The sequence below is a fragment of the Chenopodium quinoa genome, unplaced genomic scaffold, assembly GCF_001683475.1.
Source record: "Chenopodium quinoa cultivar QQ74 unplaced genomic scaffold, ASM168347v1, whole genome shotgun sequence".
In the NCBI taxonomy this organism is placed as follows: domain Eukaryota; kingdom Viridiplantae; phylum Streptophyta; class Magnoliopsida; order Caryophyllales; family Amaranthaceae; genus Chenopodium; species Chenopodium quinoa.
In genome coordinates, this window is record NW_018743050.1 from 1,872,819 (window position 1) to 1,894,464 (window position 21,646).

Sequence of the window (21,646 nt, forward strand, 5' to 3'; positions counted from 1 at the left end):
ATGTGTGACATTTTCCCTTATGTATGTATGCATAAATGATTGAATTGAATTAATTAATGTTTGCAAGAATACCCTTTTAATTTCGATAATGACAAAAGGGGGAAGAATATGTGTGTGTGATGCTTATTATGTGATGTTCTTATTGAATATTTATTCATGAGTGATGCTTATTGAATATTTATTTATGTAGTCAAGCTAAGTCATATTGGTGAACATCCATATAATGTACTTTAAACATGTTATTTTCCTTTTATGAGTAGTTCCTTATTGTAAATGCATGAATTGTTCAATAGCTCCTAATTTGTATGATTAAGGGGAAATATATGTACATCTTCTATTGTTTAATTTGTGATAAGCATCATTTGTTTGTCATCATCAAAAAGGGGAAAATTGTTGTAAGGTTTTGATGATTGTGATCAAATGATGATTATCTAACTAATATGTATATTGAGATGTGCATGAACAACTCATGAAGCAAGAAGATGATTGAGTACAAGTTAGATCATTATTGAAGATGGTTACCAACGTACAATGTATGGATCGTGCTTGAGTTTCCGAGGGGGACATAAAGAGAAGAAGTCTAAACGTACAAACATATTGTTAGACTTTACATGCAGCTTCTAAGAAGAATGAGAAGCAGTTCTTTGCAAGGAATAAGCAGCAGTTACTAAGTGGGAACAAGCAAAGAGAAATTCCTTTGAAGGAACACAAGCTTTGTAGTAGAAGCTTCAAGACAAAAAAATAAGAGTATATTTTTCTAGGAATCATGTAAGTATGTTGGATACGAGAAATTGTTTGGAACATGCCTATGGAACTAAATTAGAACTTCAGTCTCAAAGGAATTGGCAGTCTGGAAGGAACTGGGTGTTGTTGACTAGCCAGTTCCCTACGGGTTAGTCTAAAATTCGTATATACGAGAAACACGAGTTTACACAGCACCTGAAGTCAGTTTTCCATGTTAGTAGTCATTGCATTATCTTTGCCTACTTTCTAGGTAATTAGTTTTGACTTGGTATAATTTATTTTAAATAGATTATATTTTATAAAAGATAAGTTTTTAAAGTAAAATCTGATTCTCTTTTTAGTCAAAATGATATTTTATTCTCTTTATTTTCTCCTATATTTTAGGGGTATGTTTTAGGTTGTTTCCTATATAATCTCTAATTGGTTTGATATTTCAAATTAAATAGGATAGTTATTTCAGGATAAAATATTATTATAAAATATTTATTCTTAATTAATAAAACCCAAATCAGTTTTTAATTGATAAAAATATGATTTGGTTAGTATTTTATTATCTTGTAATTTCTATTTTTATTTATTAAGTTTTTGGCAAAATAAAAATTACTTTTCACGTTTAATTTGAAATAGCTTTTTACTGGAGAAAAATAAGGTGATCATGGAGAACATGTTTTTGACTCCAATCCATGTCTTCCATTACTTCTTATGTTCATGAAGTTAATTGAGATAATGCCTAGAATTTAGGAAGCACTACTATTATGGTTGAAGATCATAGGGTGAATGTGTTCATATTTGAAGCACTATAAAAAGAGGTGTTTTCATTCATTTCAAACTGTTCGGCTTAACTGAGTCATTCCGGCCATAATGTAGTTTGTTGACAGGCTAAAGTCGTATCACCTAATCAAAAGTATTACCTAAATCCTCTAACTAATGCAGATAGGGAAGTAGGGTCGAATCCACAGGGAAACAAGTCTTTCTATTCCTAATTAGTTATTATAATCTAAATTATTAAGTAACCAAAATATTGTAATCGAAGGATAACTAAACCACTAAGGGCCTGTTCCGATTGACTGAACTCGGCTGAACTGAACTGAACTGAACTGAACTTATTAATTAGTGATTTTTTACTACGGATTAGTGATCTTTAATTATTTATTGATTATTTATTACTATACATATGTGTATATACAAATGTACATATTAAAATATTTACGAAAAAATATACTATATAATTATAAAATTTATGGAAAATATAGTAAAAACTTACCTACACTCGTCTTGTCGAAATGTAATTGAGCGGATTTTTGCGATTCTGAAAAATAGGTGGAAGGTTCTACAACCTAAATTGATGTCGCAAATGGAATTACGTTTTCAGTTGCAAATAATCGTTGTTTGTTGTACTCTACACAATTTTATTCGTTTACATGAACTAGGAATTCCATTCACGCACCAAGTTGAAGTCATGGAGCGAAGAGAAGATCATACTATGTACGATCCTAACAGAAAAGCAGCTATGGATATTGTACGACAAGAAATAACTGATCAGATATGGGAGTCAGTTCAGAGGAATGCTGAGGTAATGGAGGAGCTTGGTGGACAAGAAGAAGACAAAGAATTAACTGACTATGAAAATTAGTTTAAGTTGTGTAGTACTCTAATTTTCTCAATGAGATCAACATTAGAAATGTGTATCAAAAAAATAGAACCATTTGAACAATGAATTGTATCAATATTATTAATTTTTTTTTTGAGGCAATTATTATTATTATTATTATTATTATTATTATTATTATTATTATTATTATTATTATTATTATCATTATTATTATTAATTATTGATGATTATTATTATTATTTATTGATTATTATTATTAGTATTATTATTATTATTGTTATTATTATTATTATTATTTATTGATGATTATTATTATTATTTATTTATTATTATTATTATTAATATTATTATTTCAATTATTATTATTATTATTATTATTATTATTTATTGATGATTATTATTATTATTATTTATTAGTTATTGATTATTATTATTATTATTATTATTATTATTGTTAATATTATTATTATTATTATTATTATTATTGTTGTTGTTGTTGTTGTTGTTGTTGTTGTTGTTTTCGTTGTAATAAGAGTTTAAAAGAATGAAATTTGGCTTTATATCATTAGCAATATCATTAGACATAAATTAAGAGCTGAACTGAACTGAACTGAATTTCAACGAAAGAGAACAGGCCCTAAGAGTAAAAGTAAGGAAGAGTAAAAATAGAGAAAATCAATGAATAAAAGACCTAGGGTATAGGTTCACCAATAAATAACATTCCAGGGTAAAGCATGATAATCAATCATCAATGCATAAATTAATCAAATCATAAAGGGCTTTCACTACGTATTACAATCACAGAATTAATTTACCGGTATTAAATCTCATCTCTCGAATCTCGACTTAACCATTTATAAACTAACCTGCCTATTGAAACTAGACCTAAACATCAATTCTCATCTCTCGAATCTCGAATCAATATTGTCAAACTCATGCATAAAAGATCAGGTCTAATCTAGTCACAGAGCATTAAATCAATCAATAGGAAATTAATCTAGCATTGACAATCAACAACAATAAATTACCCCTTCATATTATTTATGGATCCCCATAAACCCTAGAAAGAAAACTACTCAGACATAATTAAATATAAACTAAACAAAACAATTAAAGGAGACATGATAAGGATCAAAGCAAAGAAAATAAGTAATAAAGGAGAGAAGATATAATACCAAAAGAAAGAAATATATATAAAATTGCATAAATTAAGAGTTTAGAGAGAGAAATAAGGGAGGGGAAAATCTAAGAGTTTAATTAAGAGGAGAGAGAGAGAAAGAGAAAAGAAAACTAAAACATAAAAACTAATTAAAATTAATTAATTAAAAAGCTACCTAATCTCCAAGCTAATCCCCCTAACCTACATACTACTACTCCTTTTATATCTAATGGAGTAATAGGAAAGTGAGTTTGATAGAAAGTCAAACTACTACTACTCCTAAACCCACTAAAACTAGCTCCTAAACCGACACAATCATCAGCAAACGAAACCAAGTGACCGGCCCAAAATTGCATAAGCCCAAGAAGTAAGACAGCCGAACTGTTGTAGCAGCCTAACGTGTTGCTGGACATATCAGCCTGATCGGGCCCATCTGTCTGGCAGCGAGAAGGGCTTCTTCACGCGCAGGCTCGAGTGCTCTCCTTGGTATTGGATCCCCAAGCTTTGAGAGAGGATCATGATATTAATTTGGGACCTCTTCACTTAATCGAGCCCTTAATCACCAAATTAAATTTCTCTAACTCGGTCTTGGGCTTAAAATATATAGTCATAAAATACGTTTCGACTCTAATATCTTCATATTGGCTTAATAAGCTCATGAATTATTATAAATCTGCAAATACCTACAAAATAATACCAACTCTACAAAAATACTAAAAAACGTATATTAGTAATAAAAATAGCTCCGTAGAGCTCAAATAAGCACAAAATATGACCATGGGACGAGGAATAAAATATATAAAATAGACTCATCATTTGTCCCAAGTGGTAGAGCAGTAGAAAAGAAATATATTTTCTCTCCACGTTGGTGAGCCAGTTCCTTCAGGTTTCAAGTTCCTTACATATCTCAAAGTGTCCAACATATTAGTTTTATACATTATATCTTTTATATATATTTGAGAGTTTTTTAAGGGTTTGAGTGAGCTCTTGTAATGGGGAATTTATGAGGGTTTGAGTGAACTCTTGTATTGGGGTGAGAACTTGAGTGAGTTCTTTGTAATGAGAGAAAGAGAAAGCTTTGAGTGAAGCTTGAAAGAAAGAGAAAGAATAAGGCTTTGAGTGAAGTCTTGAGTGAGAAGAGGTCTTTGAGGGAAGATTTCGAGCTGCAACTATTAGAGGGAATAGTTGTTGGGGATATGAGTTCGTTGAGGAACTAGGTAGAGACTCAAGTTCCTCATAGGTTGTAACAGAGTCGTTGGCCTATTTAGTGGAATGTTTTGAGTCAAATCCCTTTGGGTCGAGGTTTTTCACTTCCTATTTGGCCTAAGAAGTTTTCCTCGTAAAATCTCTCTTGCACTATTTCTCTATTTCGTTAAGTTTCTTTTAATTCCGCAAAAAATAACTAGCAATCTTCATACTACAATTCACCCCCCCCCCCTTCCCCCACTCTTGTAGTATTTCATCTAAATAACATCAACCTTCATTTCCGAAGAGAGAATTGTGGGAATATAGGTAGCGGTGTTAATCCCCTGTTTTGTCAAACTGACAAAAATAACCTTGGTTGTTTGACCAAACAGATGAAATTACCCTCTTGAGGAACATAAAGGTGTTGAGAAAATTGCATTCAGCCCTCTTGAATTAGCATGAAAATTACTGATAATTTTTAAAAAGAATATTAAAAAAAAAAAAAAAAAAAAAAAAAAAAAAAAAAAAAAAAAACTTTGCAGAGGTAAATCGGAAATATGAGTACAATGGAGAAGCTAGCATCAGATCAATAAGAGCAAAAAAAATGTGATGAGTAGAAGATAGAATAAATATTGGTCGACAAAATTCAAGTACAAGAAATAGGCGTCAATGTAGAGAATCCTAGATACATCTGTGTTTCAAGTGTTTGGTAACTCCATGGAGTTTCGCTGCCAGATACTTTGTACGAGACGAGTACTAATTATATACTAAGTAATACTAGTAATCAGAAGGACGAGGAGGCATAAGCAATTTCTGTAGCAGCATCTGCAGCAACAAGCTGATAAAAAACTTGAAAAGCTGTCCAAACTGTAGGGGTGTTGGGGCTTGGGGGGAGGGAGATGAAGGCCTATCCTAGGAAGGGAGATTTAAGAAAATCCCTTCTAGAATGAGCTTAGTGAGATTTAATAGCTTACCTCAAGCTCGGAAGTCAAAAAGCTAAGTCAATTGCATTAGCCTTCTTTCTTGCACATACTATGTAATTATGTAAATGACGTCTAAAGAAAGCAATACAAATGTAGTGTCAAAAAACATCTATCTTCTGATGCAGTAAAATTGATGTGAATTGTTCAGTGAAGAGTGAGCTGCCCTAAAGAACTACCATCAGGCACCCACGTCTCATCCATATAAATTACAGTGGTAAGCGGCTACACTGACAAATTAAAAAAAGGCAAAATAAATAGAATAAAATAAAATGAAGAAACTACACTATTCAAAACTTTGGACCTGGAATAATATGAAGATTCATCTCTTTCTCCTTCCATGTATACCCTCTGATATACAATGAAGATCCAGGTGGTATGGCTGACAAATGTTACAGTAAACGACGGAACATTCGTTCCCAAACAAGGCAGACTTCACCTTGCATCACAAAGGCTGTTATAATACTCAGGATTCATCATTACCTGAGTTAAAGATCTGGAAAAGATATTTATCATGAGTAAATGTTTATTGCAGTAAGAGAAAAAAGAGAATTGCATCAAGCAATGCAAGTAAAATTGAACAACACTTGCCTCAGCCATTACAGCTTTAGAGAGTGTAGGCCTCTTTTTGAAAGCAGTGTCTGCAAGAGGTTTCTTCTGGGGGAACGGGCGTATTACTTTGGGCTTTTGCTGCTCCTTTGGGCCTTCTGAGTCCAGACTATTTTGGAGTTTCCGCTTCTGAGGACAGATATTAATTTAGTATTCGTCTAAATAGCTACTGAAACAAATGGAAAATTTTCCTACAAGCACTTGTCAACTAAACCATGTCAATCAACAACTTGAGGCATGATCTCTAGTACAATGGCATAAAAATGGAAGTGCAAGATTCTTATATGGCATGCACCGGTGGTCTAAAAGTACTTCAAAATACAGCTCTCCAAAAAGGAAAAAACAAAACACGTTCTTCTTTATAAGCCATGTACAAGCTAAAGTTACAATGCTGAAGAGAGCCATGACAGATCCGTCACATAAATTCTAACATGATAAATAGAGCAGCTTGATCCACATGGTGAACAAGTTCTGAGCGCTCAAGAAACTTTAAAGCGTTACCAAATACAATAGATAAGTTTAAGGCTGAAACAAAATCTAAGAGATAAAAAGGGAGTATATCTTCTAACTTTTGTGTACCACATTTTAAGCCATTACCTTTACTTGGCTAATGATAACTACTCTAGAAGAGAAGTAAAATCAAAATGGATGGACTACAATCTTCTACTTTTTCCTATATATTATTATTGTACCATTTGTAGTTACACGCTTGTCAATGCACAACTTTGTCCATTAATATCTTTGATTATCTTTTAATTAAAATTAGTAAAAATTAATACAAGTACGAAGAATTATGGAAGTATAGATCATGATGAATATAATAAGATCCACATGACTATTTTTTCTTGCAAATAAATAACAAAAAATGGTCAAAGGGGAATTTGTGAATAGTGTAAAATTCAAAATGGTGCAACTAATAAACAGAGGAAGTACTAATTAATCAACTGGAGTAAGTGGTAAAAGTTAGGTTTCACTGACACATAGTCACATAGCGGTGGACAATAAATAGTATCTATTATTTCAAGGCAACCTATGTTTTAAATGAGGATGTGAACTAGAATGGTCAAAATTGAGTATGGTCTCCTTAAATAGAAAGGCAGAACTTTTTCCAAAACTCAATGACTGAATAAGTAGGTGTTATAAGATCAAGGTTAATGTTGACAAAAATCAAAGAGCTTGAAGCCATGAACTCGCCAAAGCTTAAAGTTAATAGTCTGAATTTCTGAGATTTAATTAACGTCCGCACCCGAGAGCAAGATGATGTATCCGGAACGGATTCCATATCCAGATCCGTGTCGGATCGTACCAACCCGAGTATGACGGCAAATGTGCCGTGTCCGAGTAACATAGTATAAGATTAAGATTAATGTTGACAAAATGAATAAATGAATATGATAACACACCATTGGGCTATTTTCCCACATAATGTGAATTTGATTCACAATACATGACAATTGAGATTCTACCAAATATGAACATAGATGTAACAGCATTATTCATTAAAATACGAATAATTATACGAAATTTCTCATTATCTATAGTAATATATAAAGAGAAAGGGCTTTTTGGGTGATAAATTTCACTGTTCCTAAATTGTCATTCTCAATTTTCAATATTACCTCTTTTATTCACAATTAAAATAAAAAATTAAAAAATAAAAATTATTTTTTATAAAAAAAACAAAAAATAACTACCTTATCATAACTGCTGTCACTCATCTTTTTAAAAAAAAAACCTGATCCCACTCCCTATAATATATATATATATATATATATATATATATATATATATATATATATATATCATCAACTTTTAAAATTTACACCAACAAATATTTATCGTTTTTATAGAATAAAGATGAGAATATAGCCTAATTAATTTTCTATATTTCACACACACGCAATGCGTGTGTTTCTTACCTTGTAAAACTAAAACAAAAAGGAAATCATCTTAGATTCTAAGAGGATGATTTCTTTCCAGCAGTATAGGATGTCCTAGTTCATGAAACTGACAGAAACAACCAACCAAAGTCATATGGTGCTCATCTTTGGTACTCAAACTCTTCAAAAGCGTCAACTTTGTATAATATAAAGCTCATTTAGTTACAAGTGTTTTTAAATTCATCATACTCGAGTGTGGAGTGTCTATATCTGTATAAGATGTTGTGTTGGACACAATGTAAATGGATAATGAAGAAAAGGTAGCTACAAAGTTTTGTTAGCTCGACCCACATCACTCTAACTCTAAATGCACTCATACCAAACAATCCCACCATAGACCATACATAACATAAACTTGATACAAGCTACAAGTTTTTCAACATGATGCAATTTAACAAAGAGTATAAAGTCCACATACCTTGACCATACGCTTTTCTATCTCACTCAAAGCACGAGACTGATCCACTTTATTTAGATAAAAGTCACGTTCTTTATTTCCAGCAGAGATTTCCATACGCAACTTCTGCTCTCGAATGGCATTATTGTATGCTGCATTGACAAACAAATAAACTATTAACACTAAAACCCCAATATGACCAGATTTATAGAAATATATATATATGAATCCTTACTAGTCTCTTCAGTAAGATCATCCCACTTAAACTTGCTTAAATACTTGATGTTCCAAATATCATAGAAGAATTGTGATCTCTTTTTCCCTCCTGTTGATACATAGATGTCAAGAAGTGAACAAGGTCATAATGACAACTTGACAAGAAAACTGCAATTATTTGGTAAGAACAGCTAATTAGTAGTAATACATCCTAGAAAAAAACTTACATGTCTGACAGAATTTATTTTCTTAAATAATGATTAATCCCATTATTATCTATTCAATGATCCATATATAGTGACGAAAAAAAAAAAAGCTTTGGTTCTCTCCCTCTCTACCTTCCAACAATTGAATTAAATCAGAACATATAAGTATACAACAAATAAACATAAGGGTCTGCCTGAAATAGATAAAATAAGAGGGGGGAAATTAAGGGGGTAAATTGTTCTGATGCTCTTAAGCTTTCTTGAGTGGAGATTAACCTCACATATCAATCACCCCGTCACCGGTGTAATATTTCCCCCTCCTCCCACTCTATTCAATTCTATGTCCCTTCTTCCTTGATGAACAGTTGGCACCAGCCCATCTTTTCCTCCCAGTCTCTCTCTCTTCAGGTTCTCTCCCACCCCAACCCCCTCTGTCCCAGCACAAACGTCCACTCTCTTACCATTTTGAATTCAAAGGCACTAAAGCGTTTAAAATTGTAAACATCTTTAAGGAAATAAAATAGAGCAACAGAACATACCCATTTGTTCACCATTTAACATATTTGCAACCTTTTTTGCAACGTGCTTGTCTGCAAATTCTACCCACCTACACAAACCATAATCATATGTAAAATAAAGGTGAGGACCTTTTCTAATGAGATAGCAAAAAGGGCGTTGCTGAATAATTTATTCAAGGTCTGTAATTAGTTTGAACATCAAATGAAAGTATTATGATCACACACACCCTTCAGAAAATTCTAGCCCACGAAAACCTCCAGACCGTTTTCGTCGCATTTGAGCTTCAGGATCTGCAAATAACATTTAATTTAATCTTTAATCAACTTAGGGAACAAAAGTCACATAAAATGCATATGAAATTCCAGAAAGGAGAGATGCAAATGAACATCACTCATGTAAGCCCTAACAATACAAAATGACTAGAAGCCTGTTTAAATGTACTAGAACAGGAAGAAAGATGACGCGCCAAAAAAAAAAAAATTAATTAACAAAAATAAATAAATAAGAAACAAAAAACATAAGACTCAAAGCGAAAACAATCATGGATACAAGAGAACATACATGGAAGTGACTCAAGTGAGGTAAGGAAAAGAAATATCCGGTGTAAGAAAGTGAGCAGGCAAATGCCCACTGAATATTTGTTAGGTTTGTGAATACTTCAATAATTATTTTTTTTAATGATACAAGTTAGAGAACATCTTTGAGCAGAAGAGGGGGGGGGGGTCATAATGGTGTTTGGATGGGAAACTTGGTGTATGGTAGTTGTCTTTCTTTTTTTCTTTTCTTTTTTCAAACTTAATCTCATACATCAAACTCACACCATAGAGCAGTACCACAACTAAGCAAACAGGCAAACCTGTACCACAAAGACTCATGCTTACCCAATCACAATTCATGACCTTGACAAAAAAGAAGAATAAACCACAAACTTATCATCAACATATACTTTGACCAACAACAAGGATCTCTTTATTCACCCACACAATCTCACTAGATTTTGTATAACAAATCCAAATCCCGCTTTAGCATGAGTTGTAATTATTGTCGGATTTCGGGGTACTTTTGTATCTTTATAAGTGAGCACACAAAACAAAGATCCCAAAGCCCTCTTTACATATAGGATGGAAAGTTGGGAAACCTTAGACACGTATTAGACTTAGGAAACAATTCTAGCATCTAACAAGATTTAGGGTCTGCTCTGTTCACCTTATTTTTCACTTATTTCAGGTTTAATAAATTCAGATAAGTTTAGTTCAAGAAAAATAAGTTATGATAAGGGTTGCTGAAGTTCAAATTACAACTAAAATAAGTTTTAATAAGTCCAGATAATTTAAGTTAAGTTAAGTTCAAATAAGTTCAGTTAAGTTCAGATAAGTGAATAGAACACACCCTAAATATGACAAGGATTAGGATGAATACAACAAGAAATAGGAAATTAGTATTCTATCTTCCTAAGCAATTGACAATTAATTAAGAATAAATTACCCAAGATTCCTAAAAATATTACAAAGAATAATTAAACTACAATTAAGTTGAACGCTCAAGACTCGGGTGACTTCACAAGGCACACGCTAATCTACAAAAGTACCATCAAACATCAGATTCTTCATCTTGACCATATTATACACAGTCATGTAATTTAATGTACACGGTTGTCTGGTTCACTTTATCTGACATTGCTCTTTGGCTTCACTTTGTAACTTCTTCACAACTTGAACTATAACCTGAACCCACAACATGTCTAGAGCCTACTATTGTGGCAAACTAACCGCTAAACTCTAACATATAAGTAGATTTGCAGCTCAAATAAACTCCAAAGCACCTAAACAATTTGAATCATCAAATAGCTCTCCATTCTTAAATTAAGCTTATTTGATGGATTCAAGCTAAAAGCTCCTTTTTGTTGCTTCTCACAAGCTGCTACTTCTCTTCCCCCCCCCCCCCCCAAAAAAATCCCTAATGCAGTGTGATATTTGAAGCACAGTGGCTACAATTAAGCCTTTACTAAACCCATTCACTTTCATCAGCACACCACATAGCTTAAATTACACACTTCCTATGTCATAAAAGTCTTAATACATGATAAGCAGATAAATAAATTAGATACAAGCCAATTGTATTTACCTGACTACTGTCTCAGGAGCTCTTGCCTTGAAAACAATGTTATCATATGGAGAACGCAAGAATTAAGCACTTGATAATTGATATTAGGACTTTATCATACTAATGTAGATACTAGAAAAGGGGGACTTGATAAAAGCAGAAGGTGCTTTTACTACAATGCTCATTGAGCCTCCCAGACACTAAATGTACCTAACCCTACAAGAATAACAGCTTCTTCTAGCAACTTATATTTCTATAAAATTTTAACTACGATACATACAGCCTACGGGTATCTATCTCATACAAAGTAAAAACAATGTAGAGGGTATCATGATCCCCTCTATTTCTTTTCTTCCATTTTCTATATTCATATTATGACACCTTATTTTCCCCTCATGTATCAACCAAAATAAATTTCGTTCCATTCAGAGGTCCAGAAGAATCACGCTATAAACCCTTCAACAATACAATTCCAGCTCTCAATACTAACCAAAATCAACAAACAACCCATCAAACAAATAACCACAAACTCAGCAATTTAACATAGATAAGCAAAACAAAGAAGAAGAAAAGGATTACGAACTTTCGGGAGCCAAATAAATGCGTTGAATTTCACCATAAGCGGAGAGAATTTGACGGAGTTTTAAAGGGTCCATTTTTGGAGGAATCCTGCTCAAATAACACACTCCCCTTCTATCAGCCTTCTCAGTTTCCTTCAACAATCTCTTCCTCCTCTTCTCTTTCTTCCTCCTCTCTCTCTCCTCATCTTTAACTGATTTTTTTCCTGCAACTTTAATTACATTAATTTCTGGGTTTTGAACCCCCAATTCTTCTACCTCTGCCATACCTGTTGAACACATTATCAATCAAATTAAATTCCCTTGAAATTTTGAGTAGCGAAATTCTAGCAAGGAAAAGTCAAGGTATAATTTTTCAGCAGTTCAATTGTAAAATTCACCTTAGAAGAACCCTAAATTGAATAAAATTAACGATTGACATTAAATTGTGAAATTGTATTCGATGATTAAAAACAAAGAACACATCTTACCTCAGAAGAGAAGCTGCTTCAATGGAGGAGAGAAAGCTCACAAGTCACAAGGCGCTTCAATGGAGGATTGAGAGTACGCTCTAATGTAGATGGAGTAGAGAAAGTGAGGGAGGATGAACCTAAAAAAAGCTCTAATATCCTTTTAATCTCTCCACTTTGAGCAAAATAATTGTAATGATTTAATGATTAATGTTAGATTGTTAGGGTTTAGGGTTTATAGTTTCTCTTTACAAACAAAGAAAACTAATGACTACTCACTATACTCAACTAACTCAAATCTAGATTAACACATGTGATCTTTTTTTTTTTAATTCAAGTTTCCACTTTCATCTTTATATCAAAAATTTTGTACGATTTGGCACGGAGTACTCCATAAAAAAAATTAAAAAAAAAAATAGGGTTTGTTCTGATTTATTGAAATGAGCTGAACTGAATGTATTAGAGCTTAACTAAACTAAATATTTTATAAAAGAAGGAAATTAAAAGTTGAACTGAACTGAACTGAACTTATTAGAGCTGAACTGAACTGAACTGAACTGAACTAAAAATATTCGTTTCATAACAGGCCCTTAATCAATTTCTTTTTGGTTATATTGTTACAAGTTTAATTCATTACTAGAATATATATGTGCTAATGCACGGGTTATAATTAAGGATAGGATTAAAAAAAAACAAGTGTTGGATTCATATATATAAATAAATAAAGTCTTTAAATATTGTGTTGAATGAATCTAAGTCTTCTTAGATTATCCACGCATCTAAATTTTATACTGAATGAATCTAAGTCTTCAATTAGATTGTCCACGCACCTCTCGTTTCAGATAGTAGAATTTTTCCTCCCATCTTACTTGAATTGTAAAACAGATGCAACTATGATATCATCATTTCCTATCTCAGGAACATGTAGTATGAAAGTGAATGTATTCATCAAAACGTTCACTCAGATACTCCTCTAAAAAGTAGTCTCCAAATTCTTGTTCATAAATAACAAAGGTGAGTAATTCCTTAATATATATGATTAAAGGATATAATTACATTATTTGTCATCGCTTGAATACTTGATATTGGACAACCGATAATCATCTCAGCATATTTGACCCTACATTTGAGGTATATAATATTACTAGGTTAAGTCCCGTGCCATGCACGGTCATTATTAAATTTTACAATAAATAAATTACAAATAATAGTGTAATTCAACATTAATTTATCTAAAAATTTATTTGTAACAAAATAACTTGAATTTTAGTTTATATCAATACCAAATACTGAAATACGTAAAGGTTATTGAATTGGATTGTATAAAAAAAATAGAAATTTAGAATCTATAAGGTTTTATGTAATAAAATTAAAATATTAGCTTAGATTTGTACCCATATGCGAATTAATATACATCTATCCTTAAATTATTAATACATTTTCACAGAAATATGAAAATTTATTTGATTTCATTTTACTTTAGAATAATCAATATTTCGTAATCAATTTTTTTTAATATATTTTTAGTGAGTAATAGGAGTTTGTTTTTTTCGGATTTTTCACCAAATACCACTGAGTTAAAGCTTAATTCACCATATACCATATAAAACTTTCTAATACACCGTATAACCTTCAGTTTAACTAAAATGTCACAACATGCCATTAATGACTAACGGACGTTAACACCGTTAGTCATTAAGGCTAATAAGGCCACGTGGCAACATATGATTGGTTCCCTTTTAAATTACTTAATTTTAAAATAATTATATAATTTTAATTAAAAAAATAAAAGAAAAAAAAGAAAAAGAAAAAAACCTAGCCACCCACGTCCCTCCACCCAGCCAGTCACCACCGGTCGGCGAAAAACTCGACCATAACCCTTGCACTGGCGCCGAATTCCGACCACAACCCCCGCACTGACCTGAAATACGACGAGAATACCACCGTCGGGCTGCCGTACTCCCTTTCTCTTGAACCACCGGCGAAATCCTAGAAGAACAATCGAACCACCGGTCGCGAAAAAGCCCATCTCCCTCGAAGAATCCTTCGCTAACCACCGGTCAGCGCCCAAACCACCCTCCCCCGCGCCGACGAATCAATTTCGCCCTTATTGGTGCCATTTCCACCCCAAACTAAACCACCACGTATGTCGAAATCCTAAAACCAAAATCTAGGGTTTCGATTTTGGTGTTTTAGGGTTTCGGGGTGGTGGTTTTCGGCAAGTTGGGCGGCGGCGACGTGTGGGAGTGGATTTAGGCTGCCGCGCGAAGGTGGTGGCTGGAGATTTCGGGAGGGAAAGGGGAATTCGTAGGTGGTGCTTGGGAATTCGAGAGGGATAGGGGAACTCGCAGGTGGTGGCTGGGAATTCTGGAGGGAAAGGTGGCTGGGGTTGGGAATTTCACCGGCGAGGAGGGGGGACGATCGCCGGCTAGCTGGGGGTAGGGTCAGGGCTAGGCTGGTGGCGGCGGTGGCTAAGGTGGTGGTCTTTTTTTTAAAAAAAAAATTTAAAAAATTATTTCTCTAAAGTTAGTTAATTAAATAAAGAATATTAATAAGAACCAATTATAAGCTGCCATGTGGCACAATTAACGTTAATGACTAACTGAGTTAACGGAAAGGGCAAGTTGTGACATTTTCGTAAAACTGAAGGTTATATGGTGTATTAGAAAGTTTTCTATGGTATATGGTGAATTAAGCTTTAACTCAGTGGTATTTGGTGAAAAATCCGTTTTTTTTAGTAATCATATATAAATATTAGAGTAATTAGATTAAATTTTCCAATATATGTTATGTATACTATAATAGAATGATTTTGTTCTCATAAATGTTATATAATTTTAAGATTTATATAAAGTATGCTACCAAATGATATTTTTTTTAATTAAAATAAATTTTATTGTCAAATAATGAAAGTTGGAGAAAAAAAAATTGATATTGACAATATTATAATAATATTGGAAAATAATATATTACAATACCTTATTTTAAATCTATCTTAGTATTTATGTAACTAAAAGTTTCCTAGTATATAAAATATATGTACAAAAAATTGAGTATAATGGGATTAAATATGAGTATAATATGGAATAGAAAATAAAGAGAGATGAGGGAAGATTGTTACGTTGTATTTCATATCCCATCTAGTACGGGATATATATAATGTACATTACCTAGGCTCCATCAATGGATAAGACCAAATACCCAACTCTAGAATATTCTAGATTGTACATGGGATAATAGTCATCCATATTTAGATATTATCATAACACTCCCCCTTGGATGACTATATATTGAATAAAACAATAACTAACATTTACTACAAAACCCGTACAAAAAAATACACTACAATGCACATATTATGCTGCCTCGTTAAAAACCTTACCAGGAAAACCGAGTGGGAAAAACCATGGTTAAGGAAAAAAGAGTGCAGCGCGCATTAACTCCCCCTCATGACTACATCACTTGAGATCTTTAAGACGACGCAATCCAATGCCGTAAGCTAACTTTTTGAATGTTGCTGTCGGAAGAGCCTTAGTAAATAAATGCGTTAAATTCTCACTTGAACGAATCTGCAATACATTTATATCTCCATTCTTTAGAAGATCATGAGAAAAGAAAAATTTGGGTAAGATGTGCTTTGTTCTGTCGCCTTTGATGTATCCTTCCTTAAGTTGAGAAATACAAGCAGCGTTATCCTCATATAAAGTTGTTGGTGCCTCTTTCCCAGATGATAAACCACAAACTTCTTTTATATGTTGAACTACCGACCTTAACCATACACATTCACGACTAGCCTCGTGAATTGCTAAAATCTCAGAATGATTGGAAGAAGTAGCTGCAATTGTTTGTTTCATGGAACGCCAAGAAATGGCAGTACCACCATATGTGAACACATATCCAGTTTGTGGCCGACCATTGTGAGGATCAGATAAATAACCTGCATTTGCAAAACCAATCAAATTTTCTTTGGACAACTTTGGGAAAAATAAACCCATATCCTTCGTACCTTGAAGATAACGAAGTAAATGTTTAATCCCATTCCAATGCCTTCGGGTTGGACATGAACTAAACCTTGCTAATAAATTAACTGAAAATGATATATCAGGTCGTGTATGACTTGCAAGATACATTAGTGCTCCAATTGCACTAAGATACGGTACTTCAGGACCAAGAATTTCTTCATCATTTTCCCGAGGTCGAAATGGATCTTTCTCTACTTCAAGTGATCTTACAACCATAGGGCTGCTCAATGGATGTGCTGTATCCAAAGAAAATCTTGTAAGAACCTTTTCTATGTATGTTGATTAATGCACAAGGATTCCATTCTCTAGGTGCTCTATTTGTAACCCCAAGCAGAATTTTGTCTTTCCTAGATCTTTCATTTCGAACTCTTTCTTTAAATAATTGACAGTCACTGAAATCACTTTAGGAGTTCCAATGATATTCAAATCATCAACATACACTACAATTATAACAAATCCTGATCCAAATTTCTTTATAAAAATACATGGGCTGATAGGATCATTCTTATAACCTTCTTTCAACAATTACTCACTTAGACAGTTATACCACATACGCCCAAATTATTTCAATCCATAAAGAGATTTGTTCAATTTAATACAGAAATGTTCTCGAGAACTAGATTTTGCTGCTTCCAGCAGCTTGAATCCTTCTGGGAGCTTCATGTAAATGTCATTATCCAGTGGTCCATATAAATAAGTTGTGACTACATCCATCAAACGTAAGTCAAGTCCTTCTCTTATTGCCAGACTAATCAAAAATCTAAAAGTAGTTGCATCCACCACAGGAGAATATGTCTCCTCATAATCAATACCAGGTCTTTGTGAGAATCCTTGTGCAACTAAGCGTGCCTTATATCTTACAATTTCACCCTTTTCATTTCTCTTTCGCACAAATACCCATTTATATCTCACTGGCTTTACACCTTCAGGTGTATGGACTACTGGTCCAAATACTTCTCTTTTTCCAAGAGATTTTAATTCTGCTTCAATTGCTTCTTTCCATTTTGGCCAATCATTTCTTTGTCTACATTCTTCAATAGATTTTGGTTCATGATCCTCATTATTATCCATAACATCTAATGCTACATTGCATGCAAAAACATCATCGACGTCGATTTGATTTCGGTTCCATGTAATTCCAGACATGATATAATTTATTGAAATTTCTTCATTATCAGGTACCTGAATTTCTTCTTGTATTATGTCTAAAGTCTCTTCTGGAGATCCTTCGGAAATTGTTTCTTCAATTTGACCATCATCAATCAATGCTCCTTTTCTTTTTCGAGGATTCTTATCTTTGGAACCTATTGGTCTTCCACGCTTCTGGCGTGGTTTAAACTCATTAGCAATTTTATTTTGTCCTTCCGGAACATCTATTTTAAATGGAGCATTAACAGCTGGAATATGTGACTTGGTCACTCTTTTTGGGTCAGCAAACGAGTCTGGCAATTGATTCGCTAAACTTTGTAAATGAATTATCTTTTGAACTTTCAGTTCACATTGTTTAGTTCGAGGATCAAGATAGGATAATGATAATTCATTCCATTTAATTTCATTTTCCAACTCTCTCTTTTCTCCCCCTAATGTTAGGAAATGTGACTCGTTAAAATGACAATCTGCAAAACGAGCCGTAAATAAATCCCCTGTTGTAGGCTCAAGATATTTAATTATTGACGGGGATTCAAACCCAACATATATCCCTAACCTCCTTTGAGGACCCATCTTAGTGCGTTGTGGTGGAGCTATTGGAACATAAACCGCACATCCAAAAATTCTTAGATGGGAAATATTTGGTTCCTGACCATAAACCAATTGTAATGGGGAGAACTTGTGATAACTTGTTGGCCTAATACGAATTAGTGTTGTTGCATGTAATATAGCATGTCCCCAAGCAGAAATTGGGAGATTGGATTTCATAAGCAATGGTCTAGCAATTAACTGAATACATTTTATTAATAACTCTGCTAGACCGTTTTGTGTATGAACATGTGCTACAGGATGTTCAACATTTATCCCAATGGACATGCAATAATCATTAAAATCTTGAGATGTAAATTCACCAGCATTGTCAAGCCGAATAGTCTTAATGGGAGTATCTGGAAAATGTGCCCATAACTTAATCAATTGGGCAAGTAATCTCGCAAACGCCAGGTTACGAGTTGATAACAAAGACACATGTAACCATCTAGTTGATGCATCAGTAAACTTCTGGTTTACTATAGCATGAGCTTCAATAGCATTGATTTTTGTATAGTACAAACCACTAGAGAATGTAGGTAGTTTCTCCAAAACATGTTTTGAGCCTTGAGTTATATTTGTGATTTGAAGGAATTCGTTATTTTCTTCATTGATTGTCTCAATATGATAACCATTGTTGCGAATATCCTTAAAACTTAATAAATTTCTTTGAGACAATGGGGAGTATAAAGTATCAATTATTTTAATTTCAGTTCCCCAAGGCAACTTTATAGTGACTCTTCCGGAGCCCTCAATGATATTTGTACTACCCGATATGGTACTCACATTAGTTCTTTTCATCATCAAATGAGAGAAATATTTTTTATTTAAAAGTATTGTATGTGTAGTTGCACTGTCAGCAAGACATAATTCTTCACCATTCATAGCAAATTGAACTTGAGTAATATCCATGTTCTTCATGAAATAAAATACATGTCAAAACATTAAGCATAAAAATAAAGATGGTAAAACAAATAAATCAATAAAAATACTCAAATAGTTCATAAATTTATAAAGCAAAAATCCTTATTACAACGAAAGAAATAAACTTAAATAAATCACTAGAATAAGCAAACATAAGTCTAATACTTAAAACTGACATAAAACAATATAATTTTAATTATTCCCTTCTGGGGCAGTGAAGAAATCGGCAACTTCTAAATGAGTTGTACTGCCAAAATCAAAATTATTCCCTTCCGGGGAAGTAAGGAAATCACCAACATCAAATTGATTGGCATTGCCAAAATCAAAATCACCTTCACCATCTTCAAGAACAAGGTTTGCCTCAACTTTCTTTCTTTTCTTCAATGATTCTTGGTAAAGTTTAATAAGATGCTTTGGAGTTCTACAAACCCGAGACCAATGACCTTTTCCTCCACAACGGTAACATATATTGTTATCACTTTTCTCTTTTTCATCCCTACGTTCCCACTTCTGGGGGAATGTGAGTTTGTGAAATGAACTCCACGACCTCTACCATATCCACGTCCACGACCCCGGCCGCGCCATTGACCACGACCACGACCTCTACCTCTACCACTACTGCCGGAATGGTCTCTGTTTTTAGTTTCTTTCCCGTTATGGGTTGTCACATTCGCTTCAGGGAATGGAGTAGAGCCAGTAGGATGTGATTCATGATTTTTCATTAACAGCTCGTTATTTTGCTCAGCCACAAGAAGACAAGATATTAATTCAGAATATTTTTTAAAACCTTTTTCTCTATATTGTGTCTGCACGACAATATTATTAGCATGGAAAGTGGAGTATGTCTTTTCAAGCATTTCTGCATCAGTAATATTTTCTCCACATAATTTCAATTGAGAAGTTATTTTAAACATAGCTGAGTTATATTCACTAACAGATTTAAAATCTTGCAATCTCAAATTCAACCATTCATAACGAGCTCTAGGGAGTATCACTGTTTTTTTGGTGGTCATACCTTTCCTTTAGATTACTCCAAAGGATTTGTGGGTCTTTCATAGTTAAATATTCATTTTTGAGCCCTTCATGAAGGTGATGGCGAAGAAAAATCATGGCTTTAGCCTTATCTTGAGGTGTTGCCTTATTAGCCTCTTTTATTGTTTCACCAAGCCCTTTAGCATCTAGGTGTATTTCAGCATCTAACACCCATGATAAACAATTCTTTCCGGTAATATCAAGGGCCACAAATTCGAGCTTGGCAAGGTTCGACATTTTTTCACTATACAAAATAATATTAAAAGATAAGTATATATAAATAGTATCCAAAATATGTACTAAACGTTATAATCATGCATAAATAAACCTGATACAAGTCATGCATAAATAAGAACGAAATAGAAGATGAGAACGTTAGCATGGAGAAAAATAAGAATGGAACCTTAAATTATATATCATGCTCTATATTCGTTATATATGTTGATATTCCAATAAATAAGCATCAAAAGTAGATAAATCTTAAATTATAATTGTTATGGGCTACGATCATACTTACAAGATAATAATAATATGGGATTCTAGATAAATGTTTGGTAATCCTACTCAGTTGACTAGCAATGGTGCTGATAACGTGTTAAATATGGAATAGAAAATAAAGAGAGACGAGGGAAGATTGTTAGGTTTTTCATATTCTATCTAGTACGGGATATATATAATGTACATTACCTAGGTTCCATCAATGGATAAGACCAAATACCCAACTCTAGAATATTCTAGATTGTACATGGGATAATAATCATCCATATTTAGATATTATCATAACAGAAATAACTATTATTGTAGGTTATAAAATGAATGTCATTAAAATATCCAAAAAAAAAAGGATAGAAAAAAAGGCGGGAAAATTTTTAACCAGGAAATGACAAGTGTCATTCCAAGTTTCGCCTTTAGTATAGGTTTATAGATAGATAGATAGATAGTCATATTCATATTTGTAGAGGTGATCAAAGTTAGCTCGAAATCGAGTTAGGCCCGGTCTGAAATCTTTTTTGGTGGGCTTGAGAATGCGAATTTATGCATTTTTTGTTTTTTGGCCCGGCCAAAAAAACATGCATGGCTCAACCATTTTTGGGCGGGTTTGAGCACAAAAAATCCAGCCCTGGCTTGGCCCGAGGAGTGGGTTTTTTTGTCCTCGGCCCAATCTAAACCCGGCCCGCCTAATTATCACCTCTACATATTTAATTATTGATTTTATACTTGTTAAATGAACATA

General features: G+C 33.2%; 1 protein-coding gene across 1 annotated transcript; it reads right to left on the bottom strand.

The window, feature by feature from the left end:
* Positions 1-5,697: 5,697 nt before the first annotated feature.
* Positions 5,698-13,007, bottom strand: LOC110730893 (pre-rRNA-processing protein esf2-like). Its single transcript, XM_021910722.1, has 8 exons — positions 12,719-13,007; positions 12,254-12,517; positions 9,794-9,857; positions 9,588-9,655; positions 8,862-8,951; positions 8,648-8,778; positions 6,272-6,418; positions 5,698-6,176 (listed from the first exon to the last, which is right to left on the bottom strand). The coding sequence occupies exons 2-8, from the start codon at positions 12,513-12,515 to the stop codon at positions 6,147-6,149; spliced, it is 792 nt and encodes a 263-aa protein (XP_021766414.1). The 5' UTR covers positions 12,516-12,517; positions 12,719-13,007; the 3' UTR covers positions 5,698-6,146.
* Positions 13,008-21,646: the final 8,639 nt, after the last annotated feature.

Excerpts from the sequence above, each read along its gene's own strand:
- LOC110730893 (XM_021910722.1), bottom strand. The coding sequence starts at position 12,515 with ATGGCAGAGGTAGAAGAATTGGGGGTTCAAAACCCAGAAATTAATGTA. Across the intron at positions 9,858-12,253 it reads CATTTATTTGGCTCCCGAAA|ATCCTGAAGCTCAAATGCGA; the intron begins GTTCGTAATCCT and ends TGTTATTTGCAG. Across the intron at positions 8,952-9,587 it reads GTTAAATGGTGAACAAATGG|GAGGGAAAAAGAGATCACAA; the intron begins GTATGTTCTGTT and ends ATGTATCAACAG.